At 41.0% G+C, this 17,894-nt stretch overlaps 1 protein-coding gene across 1 annotated transcript in view; it reads right to left on the bottom strand.

Moving 5' to 3' along the window:
- LOC143114150 (5-hydroxytryptamine receptor 3C-like) overlaps window positions 1-17,894 on the bottom strand; it is a 49,690-nt gene that overhangs the window by 18,252 nt on the left and 13,544 nt on the right. Inside the window, exon 6 of the mRNA XM_076275633.1 lies at window positions 1,716-1,879. Coding sequence (XP_076131748.1) covers window positions 1,716-1,879 — 164 coding nt within the window. The remainder of the gene's footprint in view (window positions 1-1,715; window positions 1,880-17,894) is intronic.

The following is a 17,894-nucleotide window of genomic DNA, read 5'->3' as shown; positions in this document are numbered from 1 at the left end:
AACGGAGAGTTGCTAGACTAGCCCTGGCAGCAAATGTAATTCGCTGCCGCTAAGGGCGCGTCTAGATTTCTAGGATAACATCATCTGTGAAGCCAAACAAACATTATTATGTTTTGGCATAAACGTAGAGCCTTCCATATTTGCAAGTTAGCCTACCTCAGCCTGTCTCATTTGATCTGGCACTTGCTGGTCTGTCGCGTCACTTGGTAACAATGACAGGTTCGCTCGCGTGACGCATGCAACCTAAGCAGATTTTCTAATCGTAAAGTTCACTCCTTAATATCTATGAAAAAAATAAAAAGTCAAGTCATTTCAAGTAATTTGTCTCAAGTCTAAGTCAAGTCTCAAGTCATGAATAGCAAGTCAAAGTCAAGTCGAGTCTTTTATACATGTTGATCAAGCAAGTCTCAAGTCCTAAAAAATATGACTCGAGTCTGACTCGAGTCATGTCATGTGACTCGAGTCCCCCATGTCTGCCATGCAGGGTTCAGAATCAACACTTAACGGTTGTATCAGCGATTTCAGGCCCAAAAAAGGCCCAAACATAAATTATCACATTCATCTAATCTTTCCTAGCTGTCTGCCCCATAAGCAGGCCGTCAAAAAAACGTGTCTAGGGTCCGAGATCTGTACACAAAAACAATTGCTACCAGCAAGGGTTGGCAACCCACTCAAAAGCAAAATAAAGTGTTTCAACCAATAACCGATGATATGTGCATTTAGGAGAGTTTTCATTGCACGGGAGGGAGGGGAAGGGAGTAGCGAGCAAGCTCTCTGTTTTGTTTGAACATCAACAGAAGTGACGTATCCCCGCTATCGCTGATACAACCTTTAATAATAAAATTCCTTCTCAGATTATAATGACAAGCTATTTGCTGTCACTATTCATAATATTTACCATCTTTAAAAGTTCAAGGCTCATGTATATGTTAACAAATGAATATTTCATCTGGGCCCTCTTAATGTAAACACTGCATATCACAATCACAAGTAAACTATGAACATGGTGATCAGTTCTAGGTGATTCAGTTCTATCAGATCAGGTTCTATATTTATTAACACTACCACTACCATTAACACATATTGCATTTTTAGCTGTTTTTAAGTTACTGAAACTGAACTGAAATAGATGACGATCAAAAACTCATGAAAACACACAATCTGGACATTTTATCTGGACATTTAATCATAACTCGGCTTTTGATGGTTGCCGCTTTGGGTCAAATCAGTGATGTATGCACGTCAGGTCAAAACCAGGCCATTTATTTTCATGGGTTTATCACTTGGTGGCAGTCTAGCCAGGTCTCGCTAGGTCACTTCCCGGAAACTTAAAAGGCAACACTTCATAAAACATTTCATAAAAGACGCTATATCTCCATATCTAGAAACAAAACAGGGATTTTGATGAAAACTAGCCACTGTTTAGCTTGGAATTTCTCAGGTACAGAGGCATGTAGAAATAAACGGTTTGTACCCACTCAGAGCTTAAAGTCTCACCTTTTAAACGAGCCATAGTATGTGTCCATAGCTATAACAGAATACGCTGTGGCTAAATCATCAACAATGATTTAGATTGCTGGCACTCTGGGCCAAAGCTTCCGAAAACAGCGCAGCATTCAAAGTGTTCAATAGCAGTTTCAGTACATTGTAATTGTAATAGCAGTTTCAGTACATTCTAATAGCATTTCCCTCCTGTTGGTGCGTTCAGTACCCACATAGTAGGTGAGCTCTTCCCAGCTGTTGCCGTCGAAGGTGACGAGGTTGTGTTTGTACGACGTCATGCCCAGCAGCTCCCACTCCCCCATAGTCTGCATCAGCTCATTGGAGCGCTGCAGGATTTCCTCCACCGACCTTCCAAAGTACATGTGGACCGTATCAGCTGCCCAGGGATGAGACCAAACACACACCAGATTAGGACCAAGCACAACACGAGTAGGACCAACCACACACCTTTAAAACTGCTTAAGCATCATCAACACACCAAGTGATCTATAGTTTAAAACTGCCGTAAGCATAATCAACAAAGGTTAAATACTCAGTTATGGTAATGTTTGGTAATGACTTATGATGGCTGCTTGACAAGGAAGAAGTAGTTGGAAAGTTTGGAAATCCATCAATTAAATCACAGGAAAGAAAGATAAGATATTTCGTGACAAAACAATAAAACTGATTGGTGTGGTGTGAGATGCACTGTTGAGTCACTACCTACCATACCACCAAATGCAGTGTTGGCTCACTATAACACACCACCAAATGCAGTGTTGGGTCACTACCAACCATACCACCAAATGCAGTGTTGGCTCACTATAACATACCACCAAATGCAGTGTTGGGTCACTACCAACCATACCACCCATAGACTGTATATATAGAACTGGACAGTGTGGCTGCATTCTGCAGTGTTCTATGGAATTGAAGCCGCCGAGGCGACGCCATCTTGGAAAATTTGGAGCCAATTTGAAGTGCGGCTGCGCAGCAAAAGTTGAAGCGGAGTCGCGGTCAGGCACGCCCACTCAGTTAAACATGCCCCTTGCCAAGTGAAACCCGCCCCTTCTCCTTTCCACAACACAGGTCGACTCGGCGCCGAAGGCTAGCTGGCTGGATGAATTTTGCGGCTGTGAGTTAGCTAAACAGTACAAACAACAATCGGTTTGTTCTTGTCTGGTAAGTGTTCCGTATCAACTGAAAAGTTTTTTTGTCTATTGGTGTTCTTAAATACGTCTAACAGAGCTTATTATGTTGATTATAGACTGTGACAATTTAGTATGGTGAATAAATACTAATGAGCTAACAACAGAAATACGGACAGCGAATTACATGCTAACGTTAGCAGCTACATTAACGTTACCGTTAACGGGAGGCTAAAGTCGTTGAAGTGAAGATTAGCACACAGCTCCCGTAAGAGTCGATGCATGATATACTTGGTTTTATTAGTTGTTGCTGTTTTCAAATATCTCAATGTATGCCATCTCAACATGGAGTAACCATTGACTGTACATGGGGATTAATAACACTAGACAGTCAGTACAGTATATGATGTGATAAAGCAACGGTATGATGTGATAAAGCAACGCAAGTAATGTGAAGCATGGACCTCATCAACCTCATGTTAATGTAACTACTAGCCAGTTTGCCAGCGTTGCATTTTTTCTAACGTTAACGACAGACACCTCTGTTAGAGCTACTTCTGTGATGGTAGGTCGATAGCATAGATAGACTGTAAAAAATAGATCGGTAGGTCGGTAGTTGTAGACCGCATAAGTGAATGATCGATAAATGAAACGCCTGCATTAAACACTACGCCAAGAACCAGTCACTTCCCAGGGATATCGGTGAACATTTGAGAAAGACCTTAGTTTGTCATCTAACGTCCATGATCAGTCATACTGATAACGTTATTTTTCAAGCTGACGCAAGGTAATAACATTCACACCGCATATTTAAATGTGTAGTTAACATCAGGTAGGCTGTGAAGTTTATTGCACACATTTTTTTAATTAATTGGTATTACTAGTGGTGTTGAGTGCCTGATTAGATGCTTTGTAATGTTGTAAAATTGTCTGACTAACTTTATTGTAACTTTCCTTTTTGCAGGTAAGATATGGGTGATGGCTGAATGTACTGGAGGTGGCGGCAAGGTGGTCTCCATGGTCTACATTAGTCTGCAAGCAAGGGAATGCCTACGTGAAATAGTTTGGCTGGGGTGGTCTGAGGTGGCATGTCCTCCCCCTTTCTCCAAGTCCCCTGACATCCATCTCCCTGACATCACCCACCGTCACTGGATCAACCTGAAGCCCCTTATACATGGGACATGGCACAGCACCACTACGTTCTGAAAACACATGACTTTCAATAACTTGCGTGGCACCAAGAAAGGTCTGCCGCTGCTCTGAAACTTCTGTTAATGTGACATCATTCATACTTGAGGCTGTACACATCCCTTTGTTTCTATTTTCTTTATTGATGTCACCCAAACTTCAACTTTCTGTATGCCCCTGCAGGCACGGCGCCAGGATTTCAGTTTTGGATGGGCCAAATAAATTTTGGCTGGGCCTTATAATTTAGACCGTTGTTTGCCTTGCTAAAGCAGAATTTACGTTTTCTCTTTAATATTTGTAGGCCTACGTGCGGTGCGACCGCTGTCTCTTTGGACCCTCCGTGACTCTGAAAGACGCACAAGCAGTGCCGCTTTTCAAAATGATATGGATTCCCGTATTGTGTAGTGGCATAGACTTTACTGATGATGTTCTCACTTTTGTTCACTTCAAGTAGGCCAATATTTTTCCAGCAACCGTAACACCGTAAGAGATTATAGTAGCCTATAGGCTATCACGGGTCCTAAACTGTTACACACCGTTACGTTGTAGGCTACTGAACTTTCTTTTAATAAGAGCAGTCACTTTTTAAAAATTTTGCTATCCAGCATTCAATATCGATGATAAATAAAACTAGAAGCTATAACTAAATGTATTGCCTTTACAGTATGCCATGCTTCTCCCCCTGTAACACAAGACGCTGACTCGTGACTGTTTATTTGTATACGTTCCATACACGGAATTTATTTATTTTTTCATTTCATAAACAGGTTGAACAACTTGATAAACGTGGCTCATCTGACATCACAAGTCAAAACAAATATCGTAAGCTGCATTAGGCCTACACTAACAATAACTAGGCTTATCATTATTTTTGACTAACATAAAACTGAAGGGCACCCAAACGGCAACACACACACACACACACAAACGGCCAGGTAACACAGCCAGTAGCCTAGAACATTAGGCCAACACTCATAGCACACATAGCATAGAGTGTACTTAAACTGCTCTCCTACTTACACTCATAGCACACATAGCATAGAGTGTACTTAAACTGCTCTCCTACTTACACTCATAGCACACATAGCATTCTTAAACTGCTCTTCTACTTACACTCATAGCACACATAGCATAAAGTGTACTTAAACTGCTCTCCTACTTACACTCATAGCACACATGGCATCTTAAACTGCTCTCCTACTTACACTCATAACACACATAACATCTTAAACTGCTCTCCTACTTACTCTCATAGCACACATAGCATCTTAAACTGCTCTTCTACTTACACTCATAGCACGTAGCACAGAGTGTACTTAAACTGCTCTCCTACTTACACTCATAGCACACATAGCATCTTAAACTGCTCTTCTACTTACACTCATAGCACACATAGCATCTTAAACTCCTCTTCTACTTACACTCATAGCACACATAGCATAGAGTGTACTTAAACTGCTCTCCTACTTACACTCATAGCACACATAGCATCTTAAACTGCTCTTCTACTTACACTCATAGCACACATAGCATCTTAAACTGCTCTTCTACTTACACTCATAGCACACATAGCATAGAGTGTACTTAAACTGCTCTCCTACTTACACTCATAGCACACATAGCATAGAGTGTACTTAAACTGCTCTCCTACTTACACTCATAGCACACATAGCATAGAGTGTACTTAAACTGCTCTCCTACTTACACTCATAGCACACATAGCATAGAGTGTACTTAAACTGCTCTCCTACTTACTCATAGCACACATAGCATAGAGTGTACTTAAACTGCTCTCCTACTTACACTAATAGCACACATAGCATTCTTAAACTGCTCTTCTACTTACACTCATAGCACACATAGCATAGAGTGTACTTAAACTGCTCTCCTACTTACACTCATAGCACACATAGCATCTTAAACTGCTCTCCTACTTACACTCATAGCACACATAACATCTTAAACTGCTCTCCTACTTACTCTCATAGCACACATAGCATAGAGTATACTTAAACTGCTCTCCTACTTACACTCATAGCACACATAGCATCTTAAACTGCTCTTCTACTTACACTCATAGCACACATAGCATCTTAAACTGCTCTCCTACTTACACTCATAGCACACATAGCATCTTAAACTGCTCTTCTACTTACACTCATAGCACACATAGCATCTTAAACTGCTCTTCTACTTACACTCATAGCACACATAGCATCTTAAACTGCTCTCCTACTTACACTCATAGCACACATAGCATCTTAAACTGCTCTCCTACTTACACTCATAGCACACATAGCATTCTTAAACTGCTCTCCTACTTACACTCATAGCACACATAGCATCTTAAACTGCTCTCCTACTTACACTCATAGCACACATAGCATTCTTAAACTGCTCTCCTACTTACACTCATAGCACACATAGCATCTTAAACTGCTCTCCTACTTACACTCATAGCACACATAGCATCTTAAACTGCTCTCCTACTTACACTCATAGCACACATAGCATCTTAAACTGCTCTCCTACTTACACTCATAGCACACATAGCATCTTAAACTGCTCTCCTACTTACTCTCATAGCACACATAGCATAGAGTGTACTTAAACTGCTCTTCTACTCACTCATAGCACACATAGCATCTTAAACTGCTCTCCTACTTACTCTCATAGCACACATAGCATAGAGTGTACTTAAACTGCTCTTCTACTCACTCATAGCACACATAGCATCTTAAACTGCTCTCCTACTTACTCATAGCACACATAGCACACATAGCTGCTCTCCTACTTACTCATAGCACACGTAGCATCTTAAACTGCTCTCCTACTTACTCTATTAGGCCAACACTCATAGCACACATAGCATTCTTAAACTGCTCTTCTACTTACTCATAGCACACATAGCATTCTTAAACTGCTCTCCTACTTACTCATAGCACACATAGCATTCTTAAACTGCTCTCCTACTTACTCATAGCACACATAGCATTCTTAAACTGCTCTCCTACTTACTCATAGCACACATAGCATTCTTAAACTGCTCTCCTACTTACTCTCATAGCACACATAGCATTCTTAAACTGCTCTCCTACTTTCTCATAGCACACATAGCATTCTTAAACTGCTCTCCTACTTACTCATAGCACACATAGCATTCTTAAACTGCTCTCCTACTTACTCTCATAGCACACATAGCATTCTTAAACTGCTCTCCTACTTTCTCATAGCACACATAGCATTCTTAAACTGCTCTCCTACTTACTCATAGCACACATAGCATTCTTAAACTGCTCTCCTACTTACTCATAGCACACATAGCATTCTTAAACTGCTCTCCTACTTACTCATAGCACACATAGCATTCTTAAACTGCTCTCCTACTTACTCTCATAGCACACATAGCATTCTTAAACTGCTCTCCTACTTTCTCATAGCACACATAGCATTCTTAAACTGCTCTCCTACTTACTCATAGCACACATAGCATTCTTAAACTGCTCTCCTACTTACTCTCATAGCACACATAGCATTCTTAAACTGCTCTCCTACTTACTCATAGCACACATAGCATTCTTAAACTGCTCTCCTACTTACTCTCATAGCACACATAGCATTCTTAAACTGCTCTCCTACTTACTCATAGCACACATAGCATTCTTAAACTGCTCTCCTACTTACTCATAGTACACATAGCATTCTTAAACTGCTCTCCTACTTACTCATAGCACACATAGCATTCTTAAACTGCTCTCCTACTTACTCATAGCACACATAGCATTCTTAAACTGCTCTCCTACTTACTCATAGCACACATAGCATTCTTAAACTGCTCTCCTACTTACTCTATTTTCTATTTTACATGAGTAGTCGGCGAGGTTTGCTATTTTTAAAAGTGTTAATGATTTCGTCCCAGTCGAGAGTAGCGGTCAGATCTCTCTCAAACGTCAACAGGCAAAGTGAGTTTAGGCGAGTGGTGAGCATGGTGCTTCTATTTGCCGTTTTAATTCTCTTCACACTGGAGAAAACCCGCTCGACTGTGCAGGAGGTCATTGGAATGGTGATCAAAGCTTTGATGAAGCTATGGACATTCGGGAAAACGTCCTCGTTACATATATCAATCAGCTCAACCAGACTTTTAAATGTTTCTCCTCTTTGTCGTTTCCTGTCAGCATGCTGCAGAAACACTGAAAGCTCAGACTCGGTCACTTTGATATTAAAACGCTTTCCTGCATCATTGAGATTGTTTTTTATGTTGGCCAAGCTGTTGTCAGTATTGTCATATGTAGGCGACAAGAGAGCGGCTGCAGATCTCATCAGACCATAAGTGTCAGACTGGAACCGGGTGCTAAGTTCATTAAGCTGACAGTCTAATAGTTCATTTGCAATTGCTCGCAAGTCACTGTCATTCCTGACCCTTTTCGATTTTCCCAATGAGGCAGTAACTACACTTCCATCAAATCGACTTGGTAGCTTTCTTGAGCGGGGGGGCATATATGTATCCCAATGTTCTATATCATTATTCACCATAATTGTATCCGTCATTGCCAACATCTTTGAGAAAGCACTTTCCCCAGAGCGCATGTCTGTCAATGCTTGTTTAAGATTTTCAATTAAATCCACTGTGTCTGTCACTGAGAGGTTGATGGACTGGAGGCCTTTTGTTGCAAAGTCTGATTTGTTGAACAATTCCTTAAAAAGTACCATGAGAAATATGAATTTCTTTGTTCTCATCTGCTGTAATAATGACTGAGCATCAATTTCAGTCTGTCCTCCCTCTTCTGCGTATTCTGACAGTACTTCCAGGATTACGTCATAAAGAATGAACACTTTACTCACTGTTGTCGATCTTGAGGCCCATCTTGTGTCACATCCTCGTTCCAATTCCAGTGGTCTCTGGTCGGGCCGCATCTGTCTTTGTGCGTCAATGAAACGAGCGTGGCGTTCACTACCACACATAAAAGTGTGCAAGTTGTTCACCGTGTCGAAAAACTTTTTGACATCTGCCGACGTCCTTGCCACAGCTGCTAGGACTAGATTCAGTCTATGCGAGTGACAATGTACGTACACAGCATTTCGAAAAGTGCTCGTGAGGATGTTGAACACCCCCCTTCTGTCCAGCCATAACAGATGCACCATCAAAACCGAAAAGTGCTCGTGAGGATGGCTTGAACACCCCCTTATGTCCAGCCATAACAGATGCACCATCAAAACCGAAAAGTGCTCGTGAGGATGGCTTGAACACCCCCTTATGTCCAGCCATAACAGATGCACCATCAAAACCGAAAAGTGCTCGTGAGGATGGCTTGAACACCCCCTTATGTCCAGCCATAACAGATGCACCATCAAAACCGAATCCAACACACAGGTTTGGGTCCAACTCAAAAGGTGTCAGAACGTCCATTATTTTCTTAGAAATGGCCTGAGCTGTCATCTTGCCTGTGTCTACAAGGCCAACTGCTCGCTCCTTCACTGTGCCCATGTACACATATCTTAAACACACGGCCACCAGTTGCTTTTTTGATATGTCCTTACATTCGTCAGCTAGGATCGCATAGAAAGTTCCCTCTCTATTCACTTCATGTTTTATGCGTCGTAGCAGTAGAGTGGATGCAGCTTCTAGTAGATCATTTTGGATCTCATGACTAAGCATTTTTGCATTACCAGGAAGAGCATCCAAACGTGCTTGTATTTCTGGTGAATGCCTGCAAAGAAGTCGAACCAGTTCAAGAAAATTGCCTGCGTTTTTTTGATCATCATTTTCCTTGTATCCATGCAAAGGAATTTCTTGCTTTGCGCATGTGATCAAAACGTCAAGTATGGCTTTTATATGCTCTCGATTTCTCTCTATAATCTCACCTTGTCTACCCTCAACAAGCTGATGGAGGATTGTGCCACAGTCAAACGATTCCCTAAAGTTGTTACATTTCTCCAAAGCAAACTTATGAGCTTTGCTGCTTTCATGCTTAGAACAAGCGTTATCGATGTGTTTCCAGTTTCTATATCCTTCATGGCTAAACCTTTCTTCCTCGCCCGAACTAAAATGTCGGCACATTTGACAGAATACCGAATCTTTACTAATGCTATACTCCAAAAATGGGTATATGTCATACCAACGCGAGGAAAAGCTCCTTCTCTTGTGCCCGATTACAGACATAGGGTACTGTTTAAGTTTGGGCTGTGTTGCTGGTTCATTTACTGCCGATAGGTCAACAGTCAGTGAAGCAGTGGTAGTGGTCGATGAAGATAGCGTGGGAATAGGCCTAGGCATACATCCATGAAATGACTGTTGACTGCTGCTTGCTTCACTTTCACCAGTATGGAAGAGGAGGTCTTGTCCCTCGACGACCCCTGCTCTGCTAGCAGAGTCCTCCACAAATGAGCCCACACTAGCATTAGTGCTAGCATGTTTAGGAGGTGGCGGTGAGAGGATATGTGGACCTGGTAGCGGTGGTGGTGACTCCGTTCTAACTCTTTTGCAGCTAAGATATTGAAATATTGACGACTGTTTTGCCATAGCAATGAAATGAATTACACAACGTAATTACACTTCACCATCTCCTGCATCTGGATTAACGAACAACGTGTGTGTGTGTGTGTGACAAGCTTGCGTGTGAGCTCGCGCCTCTTAACAGACGTTGGTGATTGGTTCAGACTTCGCACTATAGATTTTATGTTTTTTTTAATGCTGTTTTAGTAGGCATATGGAGTCTATTGTGTTCCTTTATTTTATAAAAAAAAAATTCAGATTAAAAACAAAACAAAAAACAGAAAAATAGGGTGGGCCTGTGAAAAAGTGGGTGGGCCCAGGCCCAGCCAGGCCAACCCGTAACGCCGTGCCTGTGCCCCTGAACTCACACAAATTGTACATTGCAATGCGCCATTTAACCAGTGGTGTAGTCTAGTTAGTTAGTTGTAGTGGTGGGTATACTGTGAGCAACCCCAAATGTTATTAAATACGTATCCTTGCCTATTTTAAATGGGTATACTGAGATGGGGGTTCACTCTTTATTACGACATCCCGTTATTACGACAACCCTCTATTACGACATACCGTTTTAACGACATGCCTCTATTTAGACATGCCCCTACTCCGACTTTTTTTAGTACCGCTATTCCGACATTACCAATCCTCATTTTCAATTTATCTCAGTTCCTGTATCCTATCAAATTCCAACATCCTAGATGCATTGATGAGCTGTAGTCATGTCATCTGCAGCTACATCAACAATCCACCCGCCATCCACTCCAAACAATGTTTTTCCCAATAATTGATATCGGCACACATTTCAGTCAAAACCTTAGGTGATTTTGAACTGGCCATGTGAATAAATGTTACACATTATATGTAAAACACAGGTAGCTCTCCTCATTTTATTCTCTAAGCTCTCAGGGGAAAACGGTCGGAAACTCCATGCATCAAACAAACTCTGTGCGTGCAGGCCACCTATATTAATTCATTAATGGCCGTCAATCATGCAATGGCCAATTGCGCAAAGACAGGCGGAATTCTTGCTCCAGTAGCCTAAACCACTTCAGTGAACGTTCAAATAACCCCCAGAGTTCAGTGTCCATCAGGGTGTTCAAACTGGGTGTGCGATATATTCAAGTTGCTTATATTGCATTTTAGAGGACAATGATAAAGCCACGTATAGGCCTACGCCATGCAACGCATTTTGGCTTGCCAGCAGGTTGGATAAACTCAATTTACTACACAATAATGTAGGCTAGGAATATATCTTTTATATGTCATGCGTGCAGTTGTTGAATTGCACATAACATGTCTGCATATTTATTTAGTCTTCTTTCTCTCGACTCTAGGCTAGCGCATGCATTATCATGGCCCTATAATTGTGCAAAGACAGGCGGGATATCCGACGCTCCTTTTACAGTAAACCACTTCACAACGAACGTTCAAATAACCCCCAGAGTTCAGTGTCCATCAGTCCCAACATTTAGAAACATAATCGAAAAGTCCAAGAGTGAATTGGGTGTGTTTTGATTTTGAGAGAGACTGGAGAAGGGCCGTATGTCTCACAGCAACTGCGATTACCTTGTTTCTTGAAGGCTATCCTAACCTCCAAATATCCACATCTAATGAGGGTCGGCGACTATCCAATACCCAATACTATTTGCAATACCCTCGATATGCATATTATTGGAAAGTTTAGTTTATGGCCGTTCGTGTGAGTAGGCCTACAATAACTTAATTTTGTAAATTTTACCAAAACGACTGGTTTCGCCTTGCAGGGTCACATTTCATTTGTTGTCTTATCTTTTTTTATTCAAAACAATTCGTAGGTACCCAGTAAACAAAATAAAGTCCTGGCGACGTCCCCTAAAGGTCCCCTGGCGAACGTCACCTCCTCGACATTGTGTAGGGTTCCCTTGACGTCCCGCGGACCTCTATTCGGGAGGTCTAAAAGACGTCCACGAGACTTTGAGAGGACGTCCTGTAATGGTCACCGCGACGTTATGCGCGCGACGTTTATATTTCCGCGATGGTTAAAAAAAACAAAAACATGAAGCGCGATTTAGTATGGTAGGCTATTACATCCTGTAAGTCTCAGCGTTGCTAGGAGAGAGGGGGACGGAACAGCAACGACAACACGCATCAACGACTTGTTCTACAACTACACAATCAACATCACTCACCTCATATTTTCACGCATGTATGACAAGATCACGTCCTCCGAATGTATTACACTAATGATGAGTAGACATGGACATTTATACCGGGCTAGGATGTGCTGCTTTCACATCTACGGTGTCATTTTCTTCATAAACTAGTACGACGTTTTAATGGGCATATCCCGTAGCATATTGTTCAAAACATCATCAGAGTAGGCCTAGGCTAGCCCAAGATAAATAGTTCAAACCATATTGTTTCAAAATATTAAAAACTAATAATAGCCAAAAATACTAAATGAATCGCAATGCATGCTGGGAAGCAAAACTCAACATGAAATAAAGTAGGCTACATGAAACATAACTAGAATGCATTGACGTTATATCCACTCGTTTTCTTGGACCTGTGATCAAACAGGCACAGCCTAATGTAAGCCTATCTTCCTGGAACATTGCAGATAAAGAAAAATGTATCGTTTTCCCTGAATGCTCTTTGTAGCCAACTTTAAGATGAAATAAATAGAAAGATGTTTCTATTCTATATATCATTGTTTTATTAATAAACAGTAAGGCTCTGGTGAGGCAGAGAGCTTGCTCCTCGTCAGAAATCTCATCGGATAGGCTATGTGCACTCTTTGCTGTTTCCACAAGGAGCTGCTGTAACATCGGGGACAGCTGCGTGACACTTTTAAACGCGAGCATGCGTCAAATAAATTACAATGACATTTAAACAAGTCATGAAGAAGCAGTATCCTTAATTCTTCTGCAATGTAGAGCTAGATCGTTTTGCTTTACAAATTAGGTAGCCTAGTCACTTCTGTTGCTAGACAACCCTAAACAAATGCTACGTTGTCTGTTTTTAACATTTCTCTAGTTTTATTGCATCGTATTCAGCTCCAAAAGTCGGTTCAGTCCCAATTCGGCCGTGTGTGTGTTTCTGAAAATAAAACGGATAATAAGTAGGTGATTACGTTAAATAAACCACTGCCTATTTAGAGCATGTTACATGCATCACGTAATGACAGTTATCTGAAGAAATGCGCATTGTAGGCTAAGCTAGAAGAACAGCGACTTTGCTAACGTTACACCAAGCATCACATCAGCGAATTTGATAAAATCCCTTCCCTAGTTTGTAACATTATACATTAACGTTAAACTCAAAATGTATGTGCTACATAATTCAGCATGTATGCTGAATTATGTAGCATATACATTTTGAGTTTAACGTTAACAACCCTTTTCCCAGTTTATGAATATAGGCCTACTTTGCTCATAGACGCACAACTTCATAAACTGTATATGATATGTTGCCTTAGACTACGGTAGGCTAATGCAGCTACTGCTAGAGATACTAGATAGATAGATACTTTAGTCATCCCCAGACGTAACGTGAAGTTGTGCATGGATGTGATGTCTCCGTCCTGCAGGCGGTAGCCAGAGCGCTCTCAACTCCGCTGCCATGTGTGAATAAACAAACGTCCCCCTCATGTCCCCGGTATAACGTTATTGTCGGGTCCTTAGAAGGTATTTGAAATGACCAAATGCAAATGTCATCCAAGGGACCTGACGGTGACGTCCCCAGAAAGTCCTGCACCGGACGTCACACAATAACCAAACGATAACTTGCTCCGGACGTCAATAAGGTCACCGGAATGTCCGCTAGAGAACATGACGTTCGGGACCAATCGGGGACGTCGTGAATGTCGGCATAAGGTCCGGGGGACGTCCCGTGTTTGTCGGGTATCTATACTCAAGTCTAATTACCACCAGACACAAATAATCATCACCTAGGTTAAATCTTCTCTCTCTCTCCAAAATCTCTTCCTCTGAGATGCACGCTATAATGCAGGCTATAATTTAGACTACCCGACATTTCAAATGTAACTCTCTGTAATTTATTAATGTAGCCTTTTATTGTTTTTTTGCCATGAATCATCTGAGCTGTGATGAAATCGTGTGTTGTTTAAAGTTGGGACGATTACTGTAGGCCTAGGCTATACTGCCCATATTGGAATAAAAAAAATAAAGGCCCACCCTAGGCCTACCTCGCAAAAGTCCACTCCGTTGAAAAATCCTGGCTATGGCACTGTTAATGACCTCGTGTCGGAATGGCAGGATGTTTGAAAAAAGGTCAAGTGCCGCTACTCCGACAATGAAAAAAAAAAATGTCGCAGTAGTGGGACGCTTGAAAATTAATGTTAATGCCGCCACTTCGACTATTAGACGCCAATGTCTAAGTAGCGGCATGTCGGAATAGCAGCATGTAACCACTGAGATGATGATGCTTTTTAAATGGGTTTACTGTGTAGTCCTGTGTATCACGTAGACTATACCACTGCATTTAACTGCCTTGGTATTTAAAAGTCAGAGGCCATTGCTTAGTAACATTTAACAGTAGCCTACACAAAGATGTAGATGTTACAATAATATTAATATCAGAATAATTATTGGTTTATACTAAATCAATATTGAATGTTTTTTTTTTTTTTTCTTTTGTGTGATGTATCATTCAGAATGCTGCAACATGACTGGTCTTCAATCAGCCAAAGAGGACACATCGTAACTCCTCTCCTAGTTACTCTCCATTGGCTCCCTACAGTAGCCAGAATTAAATTTAAATCTCTCACTTTGGCCTATAGCAGGGATTCCCAAACTGTGGTACGCGTACCCCCGGTGGTACGCGAGCTGCTTCTAGGGGGTACGCAAGATGAAAAGGGCTATGGCGGACAGGTATAAAATGAAAATTTTAAATCTTTTGTAATTAATTCATGAATAAATACATAATTTCGAATCAGGTCATAATGATATGGAAACATGAAATTAAAGGATATCATTTATAAACTCTGTATGTGTTCATCAAAAAAAGGGCAGCTTATTAAACATGACGCCTGGAATAGCTAATAGAATGCGTTACTTTTGAATGCGTTGGATGGTCCGTGGGGGGAAAGTTTCGCGGATGTAACAGGTTTTTGAAAACAACAAAAACAGAAAGGAGGGAAGGAGCAAAGCTAGGAGTTATTTCAGATGGCAAGAAAGGTACATAAGCTAGGCTTTACATTTAACAAACTAAAGGTAGCCTAAGTTTAGCCTTTCTAGGCTGTATAGCCTAATGTTGTCCAAACGAATACATCCTTGTCATGCGTTGTTGTAGGCCTATTAAGAATTGTATGTGGATGTAGTTAGGCTACTATGCAGGCTAATTTTCATAACTTTTTAACTGACCAAATGCACGGACAACCGGGAAACGGACAAATATTGTCAACGCGCGGGGGGGGGGGGGGGGGTTATAGAATGCGTTACGTTTTTATGTGTTTGTGTGTCGGATGGTGGGGGTACGCGAGCCGAGTCGGAATGTAGGCGGTGGTACGCGGGGGGAAAAGTTTGGGAACCGCTGGCCTATAGGACACTGACTGGATCTGCTCCTTGTTATTTTAATTCAATGATCAAGATATACATCCCCAACCGCCCACTGTGGTCTTCTGATGAGTGTCTGTTGTGTCGACCTGTCTTAAACGCTAGGTCAAATTCAAGACTCTTTTCCTCAGTGGTTCCATGTTGGTGGAATGAGTTGCCCAGTGCTCTTCGTTCTTGTGATAGTTTTTGGTCTTTTAAGCACTAAATACATTATGGTTTGTATGCAGTAGTACTGTTTTATTTTCATTATAGGCTGTTGATTAATTTGACATTGTTTATTATTGATATTCTCCTTAATGTAGTCTTACCATGTTTTTGTTATTATATTATTGATTGAATGGGCATTATTATTTATTATTGCCCCCCCCCCCCCTCATTTTCATTGTTTATTTCATTAGGCTATTGATTGATCCCTGTTTTAAGTATTATATTGTTTTGTATTTGTTAAGGGTAACCATAACCATCATCATCATAATGTGGTATTTTCTTATGCACTTGAAACAAAGAATAAAAATGTTTCTTTAAACGTAGTACCACTTTAACCACATCACACACTGAACAGCAAAGTTCCTGATTATGTGTAAAATGTTTACAAAGTATCCTGATGTAGTAGATCCATGTTCTCATATTTTTACAGCTGACATGAAGGCTGCAGTATTACATTTTTGATTTATAATGGAGCACCCTCTCTGGTGAAAGACTAGCAAGCATGTGGTAGAGGCATACGATTACAGACATATTGAGAGAGCCTATCAATGAGTTGTCGCAGTTTTCAATTTAGACGTATTATTTTGAAATGATGTACGTCTACGGGAGGATTACACATCACTGGCAACACCTGATCAAATCATACCAATGCAAAATGCTTCTCCAGCAGTGCAATCGCAGGTAACAACGATACCATAACGCATTTTCAGATACCGCTGTTCTGAGCATACTAAGCAAGTTGGCCATTTGTAACTTTGAATCCCTCCTCACGTTAAGCTATGGTCCAATAATGTGTTCACTAAAACACAAGTAACGTTATTTGTCGGGCTGATTCATAAATGGGCATACCGAGGTTGTCGACCTAGCAGGCTAGGTGGCGTTTATTGCCATTCGCAAAACTAAGCAAGAATTAACGTTAATGAAACTTAACATCGCCTTCTCCAGTGACAAAGTGTATTCAAATGAAGTTGCAACGATGATGGCGGCAATCACTGGTTACGTTATACCATTTGAAACAAGTAGGACTGTAAATGATGGTGACTATGGCTAACGTCACTTCGGATCAATATAGCAAGCAGAGCCCTTTTACTTTACCTATCAACTGGCTAATGCTAGCATGATGTAGCATGCTATGAGCTAATATACTTAGCATCTACGAAAGAACAGCACATATCTTTTTTCACAAAGAATCGGTCACAACTAACAACGATGTCTCTTACAAACAACTACACAATGTATGACTATCAATATGTATTTAGTCAGACTGTGATAAGATATAGCCTAATGATAATAACAGCAACACTTCTTTAGGTTAGATTATGTGTCGAAATCAGGTGTCGTTAAAATAAGTGAGCGATAACGTGGTAGTGTCTGCAGCCTAGACGGTAAAACATAATGGACAAAGCGTCGTGTCTGCAGCCATCCAGCTGTCAATCATAGGTGTAAACACACCCTTTTTAGATTTTTTAATATAACATTAAAAAAAAATATTTCAGTGAGAAAAGAAAAATTGTGTGTATTGAAGCATCTTGAAAACAATTTTTTCGAATAAAAAGTTGTTGATACAAAAATAGTTTTAGGTGAGAAAAGGGACACGGAAAGTTGGCTACTTGGCCATTGAAATACATGGGGGTGGGCGGAGTTACACATTGTACTGCAGCCAGCCACCAGGGGGCTCTGGACTAACGCTCGCATCACTCTTAACAGACGGCAGTCCAGTTCTATATATACAGTCTATGATACCACCAAATGCAGTGTTGGGTCACTATCAACCATACCACCAAATGCAGTGTTTGGTCACTACCAACCATACCACCAAATGCA

Source organism: Alosa pseudoharengus, unplaced genomic scaffold, assembly GCF_046254945.1.
Source record: "Alosa pseudoharengus isolate Yale_2024_CS ecotype anadromous, Long Island Sound unplaced genomic scaffold, YU_APseudo_1.1 YU_APseudo_1.1_scf_11, whole genome shotgun sequence".
NCBI lineage: Eukaryota > Metazoa > Chordata > Actinopteri > Clupeiformes > Clupeidae > Alosa > Alosa pseudoharengus.
The sequence above is the reverse complement of the archived record's forward strand: the minus strand, read 5'-3'. Positions and strand labels throughout refer to the sequence as shown.